Genomic DNA, 22523 nt, shown 5'->3' on the forward strand with positions numbered 1-22523 from the left:
TTCACAAATTAAAGGAAGGAATGATCTTGACTGATTGAGAGAACTGCTCCAAGTCAGGAGGGAGCATTTGACCAGCTTTGATCCATCCAAGCTAAGAAAGTCTTTTGGAGACCAACAATGGAGTCATTGCTCCTCAGGGTGGCCTCCAGAGTCTAGATACCTTCAAATCATTTGGAGCCTGTTCCACCCTAAAATGGCTACCATAAGAGGCCTTCCACTGGAAAGGTTTATCAGAACGAAGTGGCACGGGCACCCCTTAGGCCCCTACTTATAGGGTCGAGCCACTCCCACAAAACAAGAGTCTGGTAAGGAATTACTTTCAAACACATTGCCGATGATCATCCTCCCCCAATTTAATCGGTGGGATACCCACCATTGGGGGAGGGAGAGTTATTCATTCAACAATCTCTCCCGCCCCCCACCCTCCCCCCCCCCCTCCAAGAAAACATACAAGGGTTTTTACTTCAGGAGTAAGCGACGGGAGAAAATGGCTGACATTCAGGCCATCCTGCAAACGTTTTGAGTTTTCTGATGTTCAATTGCTTTTCAATCAGATTTCCTCGATAAAAACAGTCCTTAGATGATCGAGGTTATCGTTTTTAATACTTCCTTCCCATGTGGACAGGATGAGGAATCCACTAATTCAACTTTACAGTTTTTGAACAACCAGACCAAACACTACAGTCTCTCTCATAAAGTATTTATTATAAAATATCACCTATTGGAAGCATAATGTACACAAAGTATATATTCCAATAATATGCATATAAAGGTTTTTTGTCTTTCGAGTTGCATACGTGAAACGAGTTGCAAACCGGACTAAATTATCACTAAGAAAAACACCTACTTTACGCAATAAAACTCGCTATTTTGGCCTTTAAAGCATTTATAAATCTCTATATTTAGTCCGTTGTTTGCCGTGTTTCAGTGTTACCCATGTTATTATTGTACAAGTACAATAATACTAATAATAGTCTTGTTCATAAAGAATGGACTAGCAATTTTCGATAGTTTACTACGGAGGACTAAGAAGCAAGCTTCTCGTAATTTTAGCTATAATTTTGACGAATTTCATAGTTTACTAATTCGCGAAGCGTACAATTTCAACATAATCAGATAAGATGATGCCAGCAGGCAAATATGAGTATGTCTAATAAGATAGCTCTACGGAGAGAGTAGAATCTCTAGTTGGTGACTGGTTAGTCTTGAATTTTCGTGCTAATTATCAAACCAATCAGAAGCACTGAACGAATCTGCGTGGAGCCAGGTGCTCATATGAAATTTTGAAGTCGATTGAATAAAGACATCTCATGTCTGCTTTCTCTGACTCGGAAAAGTATTAAGAAAATAACAGCTTCTATTGTTTGAAAATACTATGGATCAAGGTAGTTTCAGTTGCATTTCTCCTAGCATACACCACTCGATTTTCCGACCCATAACAGAACATCAAACTAAATAGAGGATTAGCCGAAGTTATAAACGAAGACCTTCCGAAGATCACTGACTGTAGTCGGATCTTTTCCGAAGATCTTCCGGAACTTGACGAGGACGTCCATACAGCGGACTTTCTTACTCCAAGGGAGGGGCGTTTTCCTTCTCCTCTACATGCATCGTATGGTCGCAAACTTAATCATATTTATACCTTCTATAACAGGAAGGAAGGTCACCGATGTCGGTTTTACTCGTAGCGTCTACACGCAGTGTAGATTTGTATGAATTTCATCTTTCTTCTACCCCAACTCGAGAATAGAAGGCCACTCTTTTTTCCTATTATTTTTTTACATAAATAAATGCTATAACCGCGATTCACCACGATGTTAGACAGTGTCAACCTCTTTTTAAATCTCTAGCTAACTAACAGTCGGGGGATGAAGTACCAGTTGAGCCCGCAGTCTTTGCTACCATAGTTGTCCCAGCGACATAAAGAATCGGAGACTCCTCTGGTTCGTCAGTGAAAATTTACCGCAAACGGCACTTGTTCCCCCGACTGTTTCATTAGAAGGGTTTCATTACCGAACACTTTCTTATACCACTCGACAGCTAACAAAGAATTTTCTACCACAAAATTGCTACACTAACGTTTCTTGCTCCAGGAAGTCCTTTTGGCTGCTGTTCTGTTGAGTGAGAGACTCCCATTGGAACCAATTTTCCCGTTGCCAGTCTGACAGATTGAAAGTCCGAGAATCGAAAGTTTGTCTTCGAGTGTACTCGTCGTCTTCCCGAGCTAACTCGACATCGACTTCAGTTTGAAAGCTCGTCCATTCGGTTATCGTCGGTCCCTCGTCCATCACATAAGCTCGGCCCGTTATCGGCGACGAAGAGCTAGATTCCGCAGATGCAAAAGCAGTAGATCCCGAAGGAGAAGAAGGAGGCGTGGAATAGTTTGAATATGACACCGAAGGCGACCTTGAAGACAGAGCAGGTGATGGAGGCTGCTCGAGGGCGGAGCCGTCGTATCTGCACAACGAGCGCGCCAACGGTGGCGTCTTGCGCTTGGTTAGTTTGTAATTAGAATTGTAAGTGACTGGCGACAAGTTATCGTCCGCGGGTGAAGATAACTGACGGCCGAACGTGTGCTCGCGATAATGTCTTGAGTCTTCTTGATTAAAAGAGTAACTACGTATAGGAAATACCGAACCGTAATTTGTTTTGTCGCTACTGCTGCGTGTTATTGAATGTGGTGGTGGCTGTCTCGTGCGCCAGTTCGTGTCATCGAGTGGGCGCGATCCATGCGCGTGCAACAAGCGCCTTGCGGAACGTTCTGCCGCTCCCGCGGATTGTACACGCCCTCTTATTGATGTCTCTGTTTTGTCTGCTCCTTCAAAAGCGAAAGGGTCATCTTCCAAATCAGAGCTGTGTAGAGAGATGAAAAAATGGAAGAATACAGGTTATTTTGTACTACCTTAAGTACTGTAAGTACTTTACAGTGACAACAAAGTACTTGCCTAAAATATCGCTTTGACCAATTTTGGATCACATTATTGCAATGTTTCGATATCCAGGATATTTTGATTGGATTCCCATTGCCGTACCAACTATAAAGTTACGAAGTCTAAGCTATTCTCTTAACCTGAACAATTCTAAATTGCACATTGTATCCAGATGTTGTGCGAAGGCCACTGCGTACCATCGACATGCGCAGCTTATTTTACTACAACTGATTTTTATTGTACGCACGCTAAAACGAGCATAAGTCAAATGCTGTTAAAATGGCAAAACCTAAAACCAAACAAAGAAAAGTGGAATTAAAATATTTCGCTTAGATAGTCAAGAATCGCTCATCAATAATGGACGCGCATAGGCTGTAATATGCGTAACGTCAAGCTATAACTTGCATTTCTTCGTTGTTGTGCGTTTTACTGGCCTAGCTGTTAACAAAGAATTAAGTGAGCAAAAAAACTATATCAGTAGCGAGTTGCTATCATCAAGATATTTAATATCATTAGGATGTTTACCTGGCACCGTGAGTTCGTAACAACTTCCTTCTCAAAATGTAATCGACCATTTCAGGTTCACTTTCCAGAAGTTGAAGGAGAACGTCGTGATGCATTTCCGCTGAGATCTGAAAGAACGCAAAAGAGCTTAAATAAGAAAATTAACTCCAGATCTTTTGTACAATATATGTTTCGCGTAATTGAAGAAACAGTTCTTAATCAAATTTGAATTTCTTGGGATGCTCTGGCAAGAACAGCGTTTACAAGGATAACCTGTGTAGACGGAGAACAGGAAGGCAAATGCGCCCCATGCTGATGTCTTCTTCCACGTATCTACATAAGGCGGTGGGGGTGGGGGTGGGGTCATGCAAAGGGATATACCCATCACTGCAGACTAGAGATGGGCGCATTGAGCCTAGCTCAGGCTAAGTAGTTCCCGGTATTCTACTTGCACATCACGCTCACTCGACAAAACGAGGACCCTACGTACCAAACTAAGGCATGTTTCTTTTCTTCTTCAAACGAAAAAGATCACAGCCAAAGCTCACTTTCCCGCGTATCATAAGCGCATAGAAATCTTGTGGCGCTGATGGTTCAAACTCTCATTTTGTGAGTCGCACAAAGCATAGCTTCACACTTCTACCAAGAAAAGTAACAATACAAATATTTCTACCTCGAACAACTGGCTGTGATGTTCAATCATGTCTTGTACAACGTCTATAATTTCTCTCCTTTCGTCCGCACGAGCCTTGTCTTCTACTAGAAAGTCGTGATGCTGTCCTTTTACCTGGGTGAAGAAAGAAACCGAGAATTGTTATCAGTTCTTTATTTCAGAAATAGAGAACACACAAGATTACCGGAACATTTTCCATTTTGGGTGGGTCACTTTTTCACTCCTCACGAATATTTTATTTTCTGGCGTCAATATCACAGATTCGTTACGACCCCTTTACTCCCTGAATTGAATGGGACGGAGTGGAGAGGTCCTGATTTCTTAGGGGAGGCTATGTAAACACGGAAAAAGTACTCTATTGCTTTTATAAAATATTTCTAAAAATACGAGAGTCTAAAACGTCACAACCGTGTTTACAAACTCTCATCTTTTACAAACACACCTGTCGACCAATGAAAGCCCGCGTAGTATCTCGGATATTTCATAAATCGTTGTGGCAATGAACACTGAATATTGTGTAACTAATTCTCATGATACCTTGTGCAAAATATTTGGTCCAATTATGATTGCTAGGTTTTGGGAAGTCATTTTGTTTCCAGGAATCTGAAAGAAAAGTGAACGAAGAACAATTTTAGCCAGGCGTTAAATTAGTTAGTTTCCAATCCTTTCTCGGGTGGCTGGCCCGGGGCAAAAGGGCAAAATGGTGGCGGCTATCGACGGATCTTCGCTGAATCTAAGCTGCCAACGTAGACGGTTCTCCGCTTGTTGATCCACGCCACAGAAAAATACTTTTCAGCGGGGTGAAACTACAGGCGGAAATCCGTTTGCATTTGTGGGTCTAAGCCTTCATCTTTTTGCAGCTTTTTGGAATCGTTAATGCTTAAATGTGAAGGTAATTACATAAGCTAAGCCCAGCCAGTATAAGCTTACAGTTGCATTAGCTCATTACAGCTTAGATGATTCTGTCATCCTTTACGTAATCTTTAAGCTTATCTTTTAAACAAAAGAATCCTTTGCAGTAATTTTCTGGCAGATCTTCTGGCAAATAAATCAAGCAAAATTAAAAACAAATATTATAATTTGAAGTAAAAACTTACTTCCTTCCCTTTGCCATCAACGGTATCTGCTGCACATTGTGCTACTTCAGCCAGAAATTCCAAGAGTACTTTTAATGTGTCCCTGTTAGGAATTGGCAGCAAGCAACATAGCAGACGGAGAGCTGTTATCTGTATATTTGGATCGCCAAAGGCTAAAAAGAAATCAGTCACACAATACTTTTTATTAACCTTCTTCCAAAGCTAGACCTAGTTCACACTAGCGACATAACAACATAACGACATAAGGAAGTTGTTATGTCATTATGTTTGCACTGTGAATATCCTGACATAATGACATAAAAGCAACATAACAGCATGAATATAACAATGTAAGGAAAAACCTCTGCTATTTTCCTACTTTTTTTCTCGAAAAACAAAGCGCAAAATCAATAAAAAAAATTATCAAATGGTGTTTTCATGTCAAAGCAAGTCAATCTTGCAAAAAATTGAAAGTTTGTCTAAAGAGCAATATATGCCTTTTTCCACAAAGTCTTTCAAGTACTTGCTAACCTCCTATACAGTCATTAAGTAGATCATTAAAGACCAGTAGCAATATATTTTTTGGAGGAAGACCATGATAACCACCTATTATTATATGGGTAGCTCCATGAGCAGGCAAGATGAACCAAATTCTGCACTGTGATTGGCCACCCAAGGGCCAAGATGGTGCTATCTTGCCCGCTCGTGACTACCTGCTGTGTCCAGCAAGAAAAATTTCCCCAAAGGCAATATAATAAATGCTCTGTTGACCAAGCTTGTTCAGTCATGATGGCTGGATATTGGACTCATTTTTTTTTTTTTTGGGGGGGGGGGGGGAGTTTATGAACCTTGACTCTGTCTCAGGCCATAAATATGCAAAAAGAGAGAAATTGGCCAGTATCCAGCCATCCTGACCTCATGCTAGGTCAATAACCCATATAAATACACAGTTTCTCTATAATTATTACAAAGTAGCTTACTTTGTGTTTCTAAGAAGGCAGAGTACAAGTCTCGAGTAAGTAGTGGCTCTGGAAGGTCCCGGAAGTATTCCTTGAATAATGCTGCTACATCATGTGGGTTGTCTTCTTCTGTGAACTTCGTCTTCTCTCCAGAATCAAACTGATCTCTCATCTGGTATTAAAAAAAATTGTGGTTTGCCTTGATTGAAATTAAAATTCTTGTTTTTATACAAAAGGTGGACTGATTACAAACTGACGTAGAATTAACACATCAAGAAAACAAACAAACAAACTACATTACTTGTTTCATTCGCTTCTTTGAACCTCCAACTCTAAAAATTCCAAGAACATGCAGACCTACAAAACAAAACAGCTTCCATGTTATGCATAGAACACTAACAGATCAAATAAGTTGTCGTCCCTGCCACTTTATCCCTGCTTTCCCACTACAGTTATTTCGACAACAAAGTATGGTTGCAATGAATAATGAATCAACGCAAGCGTTTACCAAAATTCTCTACCAAAATTCTTATTTTGGTCTGAAACTTTTAACCACTTTGATTCTTAATCTTTTCCCAGAAAATAGCAATTAATTAGTTAATTACAGATGCCTGTTTCTGACTTTTATCTCAGGAGGCTGATCATATATCAACTAGCAACATATAACATAAGCAAAGTATTTTGATTTGCAATAATGTATTGACTGTGCAACATTGTCACTATGCTGTTTTGTGCACCAAGCCTGTCTATAGGATAGATAGTTAACACTGATATGTTAATTTTACAGACTGGCCATACCATATGATTGAAGATGTTCAATTGCTTGTAAGACGATTGGTGGAACTTGAGGCGGTGAGGGACTGAGCATCGACTGTTTGTCCATCAAACAAGATGCAGAGGCAGACGATGACAGAAGTGTCAGTGCCTCAATAAGTCGAGATTTCCAACTCGTTGATTCTAAAGGTTGGTCTTTATTTGAGGAAGTCTTGTTATCTGTATTTGGACTTGAATTCTCCACAGATGATCTTGAACTCTGTGATAGACTTGATCCTGATGAATGCCGTCTGACTCTAGGCGAGTCATCAGGTGCCTCTGGAGTTCCAGCAGAGGTTGTTGATGATATTGATGGTGTGCCTTCTTTAAGATTCTTTTGAGGTTTTTTAGGTTCAATAGAATCTGGGGTGCCTTGTGCTGTGACAGCCTTGTGTAGAGGTATTGCAAATACACCATTTTCTGAAAAAATGTTGATAGGCATTTAGTCAGTAAGCTGATAAACAACAGGGAATGAAATGATAGTGACTGAAGCAAAGGAAAGAACAGGGACACTTATTATTGTTTAATAGGTCATTTCTGAGTTGCATTTTGCCTCTGCGTTGAAAGGAGTCGTTGTAAAAAACCATTCATCTGAAAATGTGTCTCCCCTACAGGTTCATTTTCATACAAATCAAACTCATTTTCATATGAAAGGTCATTTTCAAACATAGGCATGAGGTATTTGGAAATGGCCTATTATTCCCCACAATGGATGAGGAAGGTGGTATATATTTACCTAGCCACGAAAGCTCAAGGTAAAAGAACGTAGTGGTATATCAAGAAAATATTCTCTTGCTGAAGATACTCTTCATACTCTCATCAGTGGCCTCATGGTTAGTGTGCTAGTGTCTCTGGATCACGTGGTCAGGTTCGAGCCCTGGCCAGGGACATTGTGTTGTGTTCTTGCGCAAGACACTTTACTCTCACAGTGCCTCTCTCCACCCAGGAGTATAAATGGGTACCTGCAAACTTAATGCTTGGGGTAACCCTGCGATAGACTAACATCTTATCTAGGGGGGAAATAGAAATAATTCGTGCTATAAAAACAGGGATAAGCCCCGGCATGATGGGCCACTTGGCTTGTATGCAGACTTAACCCTCATCTCACTACTTGTCACTACCATGCAATGATATTGTAGGGAGAAATTCGATATTGACCACTCACAACTACAAATGGCATATATTTATTACACCACCAACCTTTATCTTTGTCTTTATCAAAAAGACTTGATCCAGAGTTCCGTGTCTTCCATGATAGCGCTCTCTTTAGAGACTTCCTTTGAATTCGTGGGTCTAAAAGCAGAAAAGTAATCTGTTTAATATTAAAAAGCTTATGTTGAGCTATTTTAAGAAATAACATATAGCGGTATAATTTATTTATGTTTACAAATATGGAAAGAAGTCAGGACATATTTGATGTTTGATATTGAAGGCTTATGTTGAGCTTTTTAAAGAAATAATGTTATTTGTGTTTACAAATAGTGGATATATTTCATGTAAGATATTGAACGGCTTACGTTGAGCTCTTTTAAGAAATAACATTATTTGTGTTTACAAAATATTGAAAGAAGTCAGGATATATTTTGGTTTGAAAATAACTCTCTGGTGTTGTTAAAGAATGAATAATATTAGTGACCACGGAAAACACTGAAGTAGATTGGAAACAATCTAAAAAATGTTCCATAAGAAATAAACCTTAGGTGAACATTTTTTTTAGGTGAATATGCATAAGACCCATAAGAATGTCGTCTTTCTAATTTGCTTCCTTTTTCGCAATAGATCATATAGTAATTGTTGACGATGCTGAATATGTTCTAAATGATGAATAGTTATTATTCATATTTAAGCAATAGACCAAGCTTTTCAGAGCAAACATTCTTCATGGCTGCAATAGCCAGTGACCTTAGAAATACTATTTCTTGCCCAACATACCAGCAATTGCATCATAGAAATATGAATATTTCATATACTTTTTTAACCTTAGGCTGGTCAGCTTGTAATTTTATGAAGGTGTAGGCAAGAATTTTTAGGATGTGTAAACTGATTAGGACAATGTATGCATGAATCATTGCAGATGTGCTATGAATATATCCTCTAGACAAAGCTTTTGCAATCGCTTTTTTGATATAGAAAACATTTTTCCATAAAATAAACATGTTACTTAAGATTTTTCTTAAATCAACCTACAACTGACATAAAAGCACTTCAGATTTTATTTCTCCAAAATTCCGCTTGAATGTTGCTGTTAGCAGTCTGCGTTTTTTTTTGTTTATAGAAGGAAGTAACTGATAGTTCACGAAATGCATAAACGTGGCCAAAAATAGCGTTAAGTATCTATTATGCTCTCAATAGCCTCAACAGGGAATAATGGAGTCATCTGTCACTTCTCAGAGCATATGTTCTGTAACATTATAAACTTCTGCAGAAGTTTTCAAAACAAATTTTGTCTTAAGAAAGCAAATGCCAGCCTTCAACCTAATCATAACAGATGACTTCAGTTATATTTGATAAATTCTTCCTTCCAGCAGGCCAGTTTAGTCCGGGACAGTGGATTTATTGCATCATATTCATATAGTTTAGACAGGGAAGAAGAGGCTTAAAATACTCTCCGCTTTTCATCTCGAATAGCTTTGTCTAAGAGGGTGTTTAATATTTAGATACATGACTATTGTCAGCATGGCAAAAAGCCAGGTATTAAAGACTGATATTGGCTCGAATAAGTCCTTACAGTTTGAATTAACAGATTTAAGACCCTTGATGGCACAAATGTCGACAGGTCATCACTCACTGATATGTTTGTTATGACAAGGCAGGAATTTAGAACAAGAAAAATTTGCATGCACTTTAGCTTAGCTCAGCCGAAGCCGACAAATTCATTTTCGTGGTCCCATGTCGAAGCGTCGAGGCAACTAAGTACGCTTACTGCACGAGGCTTAACTTCCTAACGAGCGAAACATTTGATGACAACGTTCGGTTAAGGCTGTCAAATAATTTAGGATGCTAAGCTAACCGGATAAATGACGACAATTGCGGAAACGGAGTGATAAACAAATTCGAAGCGATTTGAAGAACGTTTCAGAACAAAAACGTTTAGGAAACCACGAAATAAACATCGAAATAAACAACCGTTGTACATTGCCGTCTGTGGAAGGGATTGGTCGATCTACTGTTTGAAACAAAGCCGTCGTCACAAGAGAAAAGCGATTACTGCCAAAAGAATAAATACTATAACAAGTATTTATGATTTGAACACACAAGCTTATAAATTTAATAGTACAATAATGACAAGCGACTTTCAAAATTACACAATGGCTGGTCCAAAACTTGTTATTTCACAACCGATGCAATTCTGCAGTTGCCGACTTGGCTGCTTTGTCTTCGGTGCATAATTATTTTCGTGTTTGATTCTTTTTAGGTGCAGGTAGCTTAATTGCATTATAGCGTTATTTTCGCACATCATCTCGCTCAGCCAGCAATTATAAAGTGATCTTGTCGCATATTTGCAAGAGATAAATAAGTACCATAATCATTAATTTGCGCAGCGTCCTCGCAGACACTCTCTTATTTCACTCGAAGCCTTATTTATAATATTCAAAGCCAACAACAAGCGCCTCTTGACCGTAAAGGTCGTTCTAATTGAATTGATTGTTAAACGCATGTGACTTCTCTCTCGCCTTGCACCACAACTCCCGCAATCGAACTAGTTTGAAGTGGTCTTTCAAAAGAACTTAATACAAAAACAAAATAAGCATTATTGTGATATGAATCATTGTGCTTCCATACCTTTGGGGATTGTTACGTGACATTTAAGATTCAATTGCTTTAACCGGGTTTGAGCCACTCTTTGAAGGGCGATACACTCCGGCACAGAGAGCGCGGATAGTTGAGTGTTGGTGAGCTGTACTTTTCGTCCTTCGATAGAACTCCAGGTGCAGTCCTCCTGCAAAACATGAAGATAAAAAAGAGACAGAGCTTAAAACTCGCGCCTGATTGAAAATGCAAAACCCTTCGTATTTTCACAGAAGCGTGGATCAAGGGAATTTCGCGTGTGTAGGATCTTTTAATAAATCCTGTTAAACTGCAATCAGAACAGAATGTAGGCACAAGAACGTGTTGAAGACGAGTTAGCGAAATTCTCTGGGTATGTTTTATGTTGTCGAAATACACCGCGGAAGTTTGCAAACATAATTAGCGGTTCTGTTATTAGAATCTGGTGTATGATGCTGGTAAATGCAGTGTTTCAAGGCTGAATAAATGCGGGCAAAACGCGATGAAAGGAGCTCGCTTGCAGTATAAAGATGTGTGATGACACTCGATACTAGGCAAGGTCAGGAACGCGTGGAATGAACGGTGTAGTAAAGATGCCGATGGAAAAAACCCTGTGTGTAACCTCTCTAATACAATTTTCACGACTGGTAAATCAATCCGCGCCTTCCGCTTAATCTTACACAGTGGCGCATTATAACAGATTGAATCGCGGCTCATCGCTTAGTAAAGTAACGCGACATCGAGCAGTTAGCCCAGTGAACGCTGCATCATACCTGAGGAATCCACAGGGCATTGCCAGCGTTGGGTATCACCTTCAGCCGGTTTCGCCAGGCCTTTTGAAAGAATCCCTCTTTTTGCGAAGACGACGACGATGGCGGCGGCGACAGCTTTTCCTGCATGCCAGGATCTGAGTCGAGAGCAAGATCGTGAGTGTTAAAGGGGACCTTAGTTGCATTCCTAGAAGATCTAACTGCGCTTGGCTCACTTCGACCCTCTAGTTCCCCATTCGCACCCCCCCTAAAAACAGATCCGATGTTGGCGATGGCTCCCGAGGCAAGCTTTTGCAGCCCTTTCTTTTTATGTCCAACCGAAGGAGACCCATCGATCTCGACCCTCGGAGACACTTCGCTCGAATCCCCGGCATCCTCTCTCTGCGTACCCATAGAATTCGGCGATCGTAGCCTCGTGTCGCCTTCGCTTTGCTCGACGACCTCGGCCTCATAAGCGGGACTTATGTTCCGGTATTTACGCTGCCCTCTCGCACTGTTGGTTGATTCGTTCATGGCTCTCGGAGATTGGGTTGCAGTCCTGCAAGATGGCGAAACCCTCTCCTCCGATTCTGTTGCCCACTCGTTCTCGCAGGCGTTTAGTACCATGAATATCCTAGCGGTTAATATTCTCCCTTCGCACCGTATAGTGTCACATCCTTGGCACGAACCCGCAATGTCCGAGCTCTTCGGTACGCGTCGGACCTCAAGTAAACTTCCATGATTTGCCTCTTATTCGCATGTTCTAATGGAATTGAGTATTCAGTGTGTAGCTGGCTGTGAGTGAGTTGCTAATCAGTCATTGATTGACGCGGGGGCAGATCCTATTAATTGAAATCAATAAAGACCCGTGCCCGATTGGCTGCCGAACAATCGCAGATGACGTCACGCGCGAAAAGCCTATTCCATTGTATTTTGCCGCGCATAGCAAGCAAGCACCGTGTTTAACAATTAATGACAAGCAGAGCAACTTCAACGACAGACTTCGAAGTTAAAAAGCTCTGATTTGCAGAGCTGATTGAGTACACAGAGGGAAAGAATGCCGAGTAAACAAGCCAACCAAATAGGCCATTCGTTTGGCAGCTTCGCTTGATGGCCGCGGGTGATAACGCTGCGTTGCCAGCCCCCTTGCCTGTCGGCCGACGTTTAAAGTTATTTCATAGGTTTGTATTTACCAGACATACAATAGCGTGCATTGCCATCGCTCACTGATTCCCAATTACCCCCCACCTGTGGAGTTTGTCGGTTGCAAAAAAGTCACTTCTAAAAATTGCGAAGGTTTTTCCAACGGCTTTGCAAACTTGGCCAAATAAAGTTTGTTTTCGTATACCCTGGGGGACCTGTAATCACAAAGTCGTCAGCGGCGAGGAATTGACGTAACTGTGAGATAAGAATTTGCAAGCCGTGCGCCGGGTCTTTGTATTGCTGCGATAACCGGAGGCTATATACTATTCGTTGGCGTGGACTTCACTTCACATCTCGATGAATCCTAATTGTCGTCCTCGTCAGAGATTCGACACAATAGTACCTTGGAATAAAAGGCCAATTATGCGGCGCGCAAGCGACACGAGAGTAAAACAACTTTGTCGAAAGAACAGACCTGTGTGATTTATTCACCTGTTAAAAAATTGCTCAACCGTTTGTGGTAGAAGGTAAGGGGCAGAAAGGGAAAAAAGAAGGGAGCGAACGTTATTCAAATCAACATTGATAAACTCATAAAAAGGACGTCTAATTCTTAAACAATTCAAACCTATGTTTTTCAAGAATTTTTTGTGCTATGTACTTAATATTCAAATTCCTTCGCTCTTCACGTACCAATGTCTAATAGTTTCAGCTAAAACAAATAAAAGCTTTGCAGGATTATGCAAGATTTGTTTTAAGTCTTATCACGGCATATTTTAATACCTTTTTGTATCGTTTTTTATGTGAATCTGTCTACGTTAGTATGCGACAATCTTACTTTGTGTAGTTTTAAACCATACGCTCATCGTAAATCACTTGTTCTCGGTAGAAAAGTAAACTTTCAGGAAGCAGTGTTATTAAGAAATTAACATTCCGTTTGCGCTGGAAAGTTTTACGTCCTTTTAAATGTTTCCTTTTCTTTTTTGTCGTTTCCTTTTCCTTGTGAGAACGTCACGTTTCACGCAAATTACTGCACGATCAAAGTAGAGGTTTGTTTGAGTTTGCTTTTCGTTGTTTGTTTAGTGCCGAACGTGCTCGGCTCAGCGGAAGATAAACCAACTTTAACAAACATTTTACTAGCTAATTTTACCACTGACTTCTCGATCGATTCTTGTGAATTTTTAGGAGAGGTCTTAGATAAATCCGTATGGCGGATCAGTTACAGTACATTAGTCGAGCCTTCAAGTGTCACAAAATTTCTGTCTTCGTCAACATTTAATAAATTTTACGATCTCTGCGACCTGGCCTAACTATGAGGTAGAAATTCAGTGCTCTAGACTGAGTTTTCAGACATCCTTTCGACACCCTTAGTTCAATTTTTGTTGCCTTCTCAAGTTTCCAGCAATAATTTTTACCGTGCTACAATTGTAGGCTGTCTGTACCGTAACATTATATTTTACTTTAAGTGGAAATCGTGATTAACTTGGCTCGAACTCAAATTTCTTATAAAACACGATTTTGATGTCTGTCTGTTTCGAACGACTTTCTGTCTCTCGTTGTTTGCCTAGTTTATTAACTTTCCTATCCAAACGCATGGAGTGAAGAGGAGAAAACATTGTTGAGGGCATATCAAACTCGTAGGAAAATGCAGATTACGAAGTAGTGTGATCAAAACACTTACCAAGCATGAGCGCGGACTTAAAGATATTTCAATATTAAAGATGACTAGCACGGCTGCAAGAATTCCCGATTGTTTCAATTTCTCTAGTTTCTTTCTCGTTTCAAAATTGCCGATGCCTGGGCGCACGCTCTCTCTTGCGCGTTAACCGTCACCGCTGATGCATTAGCCATGGCCAAAAGCCGATCACGAAATATAACAAGCGGTACAACTGCTCACCTTCATAATACTGACTGTAGGATCTCGGGTGACCCACTCTGTTGTGGCTGGAGACTAAAGGATGGATTGATTCGACTTCTGGCATCATTTCACGCCGCACCTTGAGGCGAAAAGAGAACAATGACACAGTGGTTAGGCCTCGCTGCTATCTAACAACCCTTCTGCTATTGTAGCTCACACACAATGAACACTCGTCAGTGGGGAGATGATTGGCAGGTCTCCACTCGATCACCAGCCAGGTCACGGCTGCGGTTTGGGAGACAGTGCGCGCGCGTAGAAATCAACTGCAGATGGAAATATCAATAAGGTGTAAAGGTCAACGTTTAAACCGCGCATGATCAGGATAGACCAGAATTCTGGCGTGCGTGCAATTCTAAACGAAATACCCTAGTGCAGCCTAGTGCAAAGTAAACAGCTTTTCGGACGAGACAGCTTATTTATGGTTGCGGGAAGAGAATGCTCAGACGCCCCAAAATTGAGCAAGAAGACACTTAACGACTCGTAAATTCAAATGTTAGAGGTCGCACGACGACTCCAGAGAGATCTCGTTCGTCTAGAAGACCGATGAGCTGCTCACGTGGCTGTCTCAGTACAGTATAAGTAGTTATTTAATGATGATAGAACTCACTCAGACAGTCTACACTGTGTTGCATAGCCCGAGGCCAATTCCACCAAGACTATTAATGACTGGTTATCCCTCACACAAAGTGATAATCTCTTGAGTACAGCCTTCGCCGGCCGGCTTCCAGTTTCTTCAGTTCAGCATCATTCGACCACAGTTAGTTTTGGGCAGTTTTTTTCCTGCTCTCGCAACACAAATTCTAAGCCGGTGGTTTGGACAGGTAGCGCGTTGTATATCTTGATTGCGAGTTCCGAGTTCAGTTGTGTTGTCAGCTCTTTCAGCGGATTTACTTGATCTATTTAAGGATTTTCCGGTGTCGTTGTTTGCTGTTGAATAGTATAGCCCAAACACCCGAACACTAAAAAGAGCTTTTTGTTAACTCCTGACTTGTTGGCAAACATTTTTTGACCTTTGTTTTCAAGAATACTCTCCCTTTGTTAAAGAAATGTCATTTTCTTACGTTGTGTAATCAGCCCCTGACGTTCGTAGTGGCCGTGGTGAGGTTACGATTTGTTACGACATCTTTGAATTTTGAATTTTCGATGATTTGCTAGAATAAATAACATAAATAGATGTACATTTGTTCCTCTACAAACACGCAATACGGCTTAAAGTCACGCTATCGGTTTCTCACGAACTTTGCGGATACACGGAAAACGTGACTTACGTAATGAAGTTGTTTGATGCACAGTAACCGATGGAATTCTTTTCAGAACAAGAGTGCAAATAGTCCATTCTTAACTCGGAACTGGTGATCGTGTAATATCACGATTTGCGTTCCGTAAAATTAAAGTGTCTCTACACATATACGAGCAGATTTCCGGCAATCATCCATTGTTCTAAACTTATAAGTTATGCTTATGTCTTTGCTGTCCTAAGTACGTGGTGAAATTTGAAATCTAGCGCCTTTACCTTGCACAATCTAATTGCTAATAAATGTGGATTTGATGAAAATTTTTCTGTATACAAGCCAGACAAACGAAGGCAGATGGTTACTCAAGCCATAAAATCTGACCTCGTCGACAAGTTTCCACAACTATACGTGATATGAATTTTAAGTGTCATCATGGCTTTCTTCAGTCATTCCGCCGGTATTGTATAACGAAAACTTCTGCATGTGTAGCAAGTATTCACGCCTCTCTGTGTGTTTCGGCCAAAATTACAACTTCTCACGCGCTACCCACAAATAGTTGCCCAGTTTAATCAATAAATCTCCTAAAAAATTTCCTAGAATCACTTCCACTTGTCATCCCTTCTCAAGATTATTGCATACTCCAGCGACAGGTGTCAAGAAAAAGAAAATAAATAACTATATAGGGAATGTAGGCTTAATTTACCGACAGATTTTGAAAACGAACATGTGGTAAGACTGAGTCGTATTAAAAGGGACAGTTTCGTTTTAAACTTGGGGTATGAAAGGGTTGGCTTGGCTACCTCAGTCAGCAGAACGTTATGGTACATGGGATGCAGTAGTTAATCACAATGAATTTGCTTACTTAGCTTCTTGAATGGATCTAAATGCCCCCATAAATGCCATTTTGAGGCTGTGCTAACTTGTGGTGACAAGCTTAAGAAGGGAAGCACGAAGTGGTTGCCGAGACGTACTTTATATTTACGTCGTCGTTATAAATCTTCGTAAATCAACACCGAGGCCGGTTAGGAGCAAGATGCTTTGCTCGACAAACGCGGAGGAATGTTTTGACGCAGCAAATCCGCATCAAACTTATTATACCAATGGAAAACATACATACCTCGTGTCGTCACTTGAAAACCAGGCTGTAGTGAAACGAGAGCGTCAATAGAGATACATCGACAAGCGTTTGTTTCGAATTATTGTGCTCCGTATCATCGCTTGCACACTGTATGTTTTGACCGCAATGAAGTTCACTTGTCATTCGTGTAATAAATCAGCTGTCATTAAGGTTTTTATGAGCACTCTTTCATACCGGCCTCCATTGGGCTAATGACTTCCGAAAGTGGTTTTCTACGAAGCGTAACGCAGTTAAGTGTATGACTGTCTATTTTTGGTTTATCAGTTTGACGCAACGAACCGTGCAAAGATATAGACTTAGACATGTTGGTGCGATGGCTCGTCAACTTCCGAAGATACTAAAGTTCAGCTGGGTATGGGCCCACGTATTAAGCTCTCTAGGTAAATTTGTTCAAGAGTTCATTTTTGCGGGCGAGAGAAAGGAGAGGGGGAGAGCTCGTGAGAGGTTTATTACCAGGGGTTACATACAACTTTTAATTTACAGCCGTGATTTTGAAGATGCGAGAGGCGCGATGGTCGGCCTGCATGGTAACTGCACTGGACGTCAGGTTTTAAGTCCGGCCGGGTTCATCGTGTTGTGTTATGTCAGGAACCCATAATATGGTCATGAGCAAGATCAAGGCACTTCAGGAAGCCCCACAGTGCCCCCTCTATCAAGGAATGCAAATGGAGCGAGTAGAGAAAAATGATCAGAAAAGTCAAACAATGGCTGAATTTATAGGGACGAATTATCCGACGCCGAATTTACATAAGGAGACGATTTGTTCATCAGAAACGATTTATTCGTCTTAGTTGGATAAATCTTGTTGGTATTAATCCATCTTGAAAACGTGCTGAGGTCGAATCAGACGAAGATGAATCGGGCCATGTAATTCGTCTAAACACTGGATTTATACTTCGGTGATTTACCCGTCTGAGGCAGTCGAATTACCGTTCCTAAAAGGCAAATTCGTCTCAGACGGACAATTCGTTCATAAACTAAATTCGGCCGTTAGCTTAATTCTGACGTAGAGGTTCCCACTAATACATCAGTGAATAGAGTTCCTGGTTTTCCTGTTTCCTTTTTTTTTTCCTATCTCCGGCCTATTTTTAAAACTTTCTTTCCTTGTTATTCTTTCACAGCAATATCCTGTTTGCCCTTTGGCTTGAAGATCTCAGTTTACAGTGCACGACAAAGTTCTGAGTGACCTCTGTTAGATTGTGGCAACCGGCTTTCCATACCCAAAACTGAACGTGATAAAACCCACTTCTCAGGTGAAATGCATTGTCAAGTATGCAAGGGGCGTCTAACATACGTGGGAACCATTTTGGAAAATTCTTAAATCCGTCTTTAACAGCTCCCAGATGGCTAATTAGATTTGTGGTGGTTCACAGACTGAAAAGTAACACCAGAAATTTTCTTTTTATTGTTAAAGCAAAAGAACCGGTATATGAAAGTGCTCATGATTTCTTGGGTTTAGACAACTGAAGCTCTCGAATTTTCTCGGGCATTAGGCTATAGGATCTGGGTAACTTCTGCCATGGATACGACTGAGCTAAGCAACAAAGGAGCAACGCAGCGAATGCCAGTTTCATTTCAAGTCCAATCAAAGGCAGAGAAGACCCGAGGAACCCCCGCCTCCCACCCCCGCGGCCTTCTTTAACTCGTTTTCAGTCTACTCCGTTGAACTGCGTACTTCAGTGACCGGGACGTGAAATTTATTTCCTGGTAATGAGGTTTGTAAAACGTTCCTCCACCTCCCTCCACCCGCCGTGCCCGTGCAAGAGTCATGGTTAGCGAAACAATCTTAAAATTTCCTTAACCAGGATCCAATATTTTATCTAACAGCTGGTGCAAAATTAAATGTGGCCTCTTGCTTTCAGTGCTGCCATACACGCGAACACAATTTGTTTAATAATTAAGTTCAAGTTGGTTTGTACCGTAAGGTCAGCGTTGTGTAGGATGTTGTTGTGTTATCGATCGGAAGTGCGTAAATCTAGCGGTTTTGCGTTTGATTGCCCTCAAATTGAACTGCGCGGGATATCAAAGGTAAATATTATGCAAATGATGAAGATTTAAATACCGCGTATTATTATATACTTGTTGCGTGCGGAAAAAAGGAAATTTTCACTGAGCGAGGGCGTCTAGTAATTCTTTGCTATAGTCTGATAATCTACGACCGGCGTCTTGACGGAAGGCATCCTATTTAGTCAGCGCAGTAGTAGTTGTTATTCTCACGTGCAAGTCATCGCAGAAGGTTTTTCCCAAGAAAGAAAATGTCTTCATTGTTCGAGACCAGTGTTTTAACATTCCATTTTGCGTGCGTAAACGCAGATAATGCTCTTGTACCCACTGCGCCTGCGTGTTATATCTGTCATTTAATCTTATTTAGGATAAAATACGTTACTCATTTGCACTGTGGATGGATGGCTGCTACAACACTTAATTCTCATGTTCATGCACTGAGATCCGTAGGAGGTCTTTGCGAAAAAAGGAAGAAAAAAACCAAATCATTTTTGTGGGCCAGTGTTATAAATAGCCCATTTTGCGTGCGTATCACCATATTTACTGAGCTTACATTGTGCATGTTTGTATACCTGTTTTTCATTTTATTGTCATTGCGGTTTTTTACCAGGATGCGGTAAATTAGCTTCTTAGAACCTTATAAAGTGACAACGTATACTTGCTTAAGACGTAGCCGCGTGACAAGAACCACCTGTGGTTGGCCCGGCAACTCATTGGGGGACCTTGGTGAATATCAGTTCGGTTGCCATCGTTAGACAATTGGAACTGGAATACGTAATAACTCTAAATAAAGGAAAATAGATTTAACACGTTTGTCAAAACACTGCAACACGTCGTTGAATTAAAGGAGCTAAGTCACGGTTTTCGCATCCAGAAAAGTGAAGCTTAAATTTTTCAAATTCGTCGTTTGCAATCCGTGTTAACTTTCTCCATCCTTAACCATTCTTGTTCCTTCATGGTTTATTGTTGTTATCCCTTTGGCGTTTTTATCTCTTAGTAAACTACTATTTTCAGGCTTTCTTCAATTTATAGGTCGTTTTGTACATGGCCGAAACACCGTAACTGAGCTCCATTAACTGACCGCCTATGCTTTACAGAAAACACCGTTTTAATGGGAAGTGTAATTCCCGGAGGGGGAGGGGGTAGAGGGAGGGGGTAGAGGGAGGGGGGAAGGTGATGGCGGTGTTCCCCCCTCTGGGAAAATTGGACTGAAAACCTAAACTTAAATCGCACAGGAGAAAATCTCATAGCCGGGATGGTTTCAAAATTGTGTTTATTATAGAACCAATTTTACAGTGGTTTCTCTTTTTTTCCGTGATCTGTGGGCGCATTTTTTATGTCAAAATAGATATGCATCGTATATATTAGACATTTGTGGATAATTCATCGCAAGGGGTAATAAATTAACAGCGGAAGAGCCGTAGCATAATTTACATATTATGCTGAAAATGGAATTTATCATCTTACAAAATTTACCTCATCAAAAAACTGCAATAAAAACGTTTAACTAAAATTGACAAATGAAGCCAATATCTAAAGACCTAGAAAATATATCTCAATTTGACTTCGAATTCCGGCTTATTTTGCCACAGTGCGACTGATAAATAAGACTTGAACTTTCTTCGTAAAATGTCTTTACCACATAATTACCTACGAACTGTTTCAGAATTTCACTTTTAAAAATGTTCACGTGACAATGAACTGAGCGATTCGACGTGAATACACGAGTGAATTACGTATGAAAACTTTTAAATACTCTGTACACCTTCCTTTTAAAAATTATATTCTCCTAGAGAACAAGTTCATTTTGTCACAGCTTTGATTTTTGGAGGCTACCCGCTAGAGTTGTCACCCACTTCCAAGCAGGGGAGAAGCATGCGTCGCTCTCAAATCTTGGTACAGAAGTGTTCCAATAAGGCATCCTGGTTTCGTGACATTTTGGGGCTTTCAATTTGTCGTTGGTTCTCAGAGCTCACTCATGAATACCATAACTGTAACGTGGTGTGTTCATGGCCACGCATTGATGATTCTACCCTGTCATTCGGGCAGCCATAGGGTTTCCTATACTTTTGTTTCGGGGCCGTCTGATCCGTACTGGAAGGTGTCCCGTACCTTGGCCACTGACGAAGCCAAGAAGGGCCCGATGGCTTTGCTGTAGTACTCTGGTGTTCTACCCCTGCAGAAGAGCAAAAGAAGAATATTATTTTAAATGTCACTGTTTACCGGAACAGCCTTTTCTGGTACTCTGTTACGTCAGGACGGCTGTACAGAGACGAACAAGTACATCAGGGACTTCTTCTGGTTTTTTCTGATGAAGTGCACTTTTGAATTTGTTTTATAGAGCAAGAAGATAGGGAGATTTGGAAGTTAATCCCAAGCTACTATCGACAGAGTAAAAGGGGATCCCGGGCGGATTCTTTCTGGTGCGCCCACGAAACGAGCTTCAATGGCTAAACGACACCCATCCTCTGTTTTTGATGAACAAAGTAACGTTCACCATCTCGGAACTCCGCTGTGCTCGACAGAAACTGGGGATATTTTCCCTCTTTTTTTTCTTTATTCCTCACGAAGTCAAGGTTTCTCAAAATTTTATGATCTCAGTGGTTTATTTTTATAATGACAACAAAGTTCTATTGCGTGCAAGACTATAATTTTGAATAAAATAGGAGGAAAGTAAAGCGGAAAAGCGTGTGGGTTGTGTGTGATATGAAGTTGTTCTGCAGAAACTCGAGTCAGGCAGCGATCAGGAAAAGAATACTTCAATAACTTTCCTTAAATTAATTTGATCTTATCAGCACGTAACACAGACCAGTAACCGCACGGGTGAACAGTTTAATATCACAAAGAGCGGGTTACACTTATCTCTGAGAATCCGAATGATAAAGATGCCGCTTCTATTGTGCCATAGTCAAAGTCTCGTTGTTTTGCCAAAATTACATTTGAAAACTGAGCTCGGTGATTCGCAGTGATAAGAAATTTCTGTCTCTCTTTGTTCAAAGAAAATGGGGCATAACGGACGAACTAGATGAAATGAGATGTATGAGATTACAAGCAGTTTATGACGGACCCGTTGTTTTGATGACAAATCGACCACAGAGTTGTTTTGTAGGACTTTTCAAAAGTTCATTGTCCAAGCGCAATACTTGAGGGTTTAGGGTTATGGTTCATCCTGGGCTTGATACAATGATTTCGCTTGGTGGATTCCATCAAGCGAAATCAATGGATTCCATCAAGCGAAATCATTGTGTCAAGCCTTTCACTCTTCACACTTTCCTTATACAATAGCTATGTTAGGTTGCGTAAAATTTTAGAAAACGTCATCACTAATAGACAGTCCTTGCCTTTGATCCACACGGCTTATATGAGTTAGCCGAGATTTTCCGTTTTCCAAAGGTTCTACAAGGTATCTTGATGCGAGTACAATAGCAGGCACTCCATTGCTGGGAGGGGCTCGGGGGTGATTAATAGATGTGGACACCAGCGCACAGACACCTCGTTCGAGGTCCGTCCATGACCTTCGAAAATAAGACAGAATAGACAAGTTAGAGACGATTGGCGCAACTTTAAGTTGATCCTGAATGTCTTTAAGTTCGTCCTTTTCAATTCTTAATCTTCC

At 40.8% G+C, this 22523-nt stretch overlaps 2 protein-coding genes across 12 annotated transcripts in view; both read right to left on the reverse strand.

Moving 5' to 3' along the window:
• Positions 1-686: 686 nt before the first annotated feature.
• LOC145497517 (rho GTPase-activating protein 6-like) lies at positions 687-17000 on the reverse strand. Of its 2 annotated transcripts, XM_081477332.1 has the most exons (13): positions 16883-17000; positions 14510-14609; positions 11497-11630; positions 10739-10895; positions 8156-8248; positions 6941-7375; positions 6444-6499; positions 6164-6314; positions 5205-5356; positions 4645-4710; positions 4108-4221; positions 3456-3562; positions 687-2853 (listed from the first exon to the last, which is right to left on the reverse strand). In XM_081477332.1, exons 2-13 carry the CDS (start codon positions 14595-14597, stop codon positions 2070-2072), a joined length of 2337 nt encoding a protein of 778 aa, XP_081333458.1. In that variant the 5' UTR covers positions 14598-14609; positions 16883-17000; the 3' UTR covers positions 687-2069. The 2 variants fall into 2 exon arrangements, with proteins under 2 accessions (XP_081333458.1, XP_081333456.1); XM_081477330.1 differs by lacking the exon at positions 16883-17000 and having other exon boundaries at positions 11497-14598.
• A 3080-nt stretch (positions 17001-20080) lies between these two features.
• LOC145497515 (stAR-related lipid transfer protein 13-like) overlaps positions 20081-22523 on the reverse strand; it is a 40917-nt gene continuing 38474 nt past the window's right edge. For 4 of the 10 annotated variants that reach the window (XM_081477323.1, XM_081477324.1, XM_081477325.1 and 1 more), the window contains 2 exons: positions 22249-22422; positions 20082-21083 (listed from right to left, as the gene is read on the reverse strand). In XM_081477323.1, the coding sequence (XP_081333449.1) occupies positions 20969-21083; positions 22249-22422 (289 nt within the window). In that variant the 3' untranslated portion in view covers positions 20082-20968. Of the gene's footprint in view, positions 21084-22248; positions 22423-22523 lie in introns of all 10 variants that reach the window. The other 6 variants (XM_081477322.1, XM_081477321.1, XM_081477320.1 and 3 more) reach the window with 2 other exon arrangements.

Source organism: Orbicella franksi, chromosome 9, assembly GCF_964199315.1.
Source record: "Orbicella franksi chromosome 9, jaOrbFran1.1, whole genome shotgun sequence".
Lineage (NCBI taxonomy): Eukaryota > Metazoa > Cnidaria > Anthozoa > Scleractinia > Merulinidae > Orbicella > Orbicella franksi.

Excerpts from the sequence above, each read along its gene's own strand:
- LOC145497517 (XM_081477330.1), bottom strand. The coding sequence starts at position 12,099 with ATGGTACTAAACGCCTGCGAGAACGAGTGGGCAACAGAATCGGAGGAG. Across the intron at positions 6,315-6,443 it reads CAAAGAAGCGAATGAAACAA|ATGAGAGATCAGTTTGATTC; the intron begins GTAATGTAGTTT and ends TTTTAATACCAG. Across the intron at positions 5,357-6,163 it reads TGCCTTCTTAGAAACACAAA|CCTTTGGCGATCCAAATATA; the intron begins GTAAGCTACTTT and ends ATTTCTTTTTAG.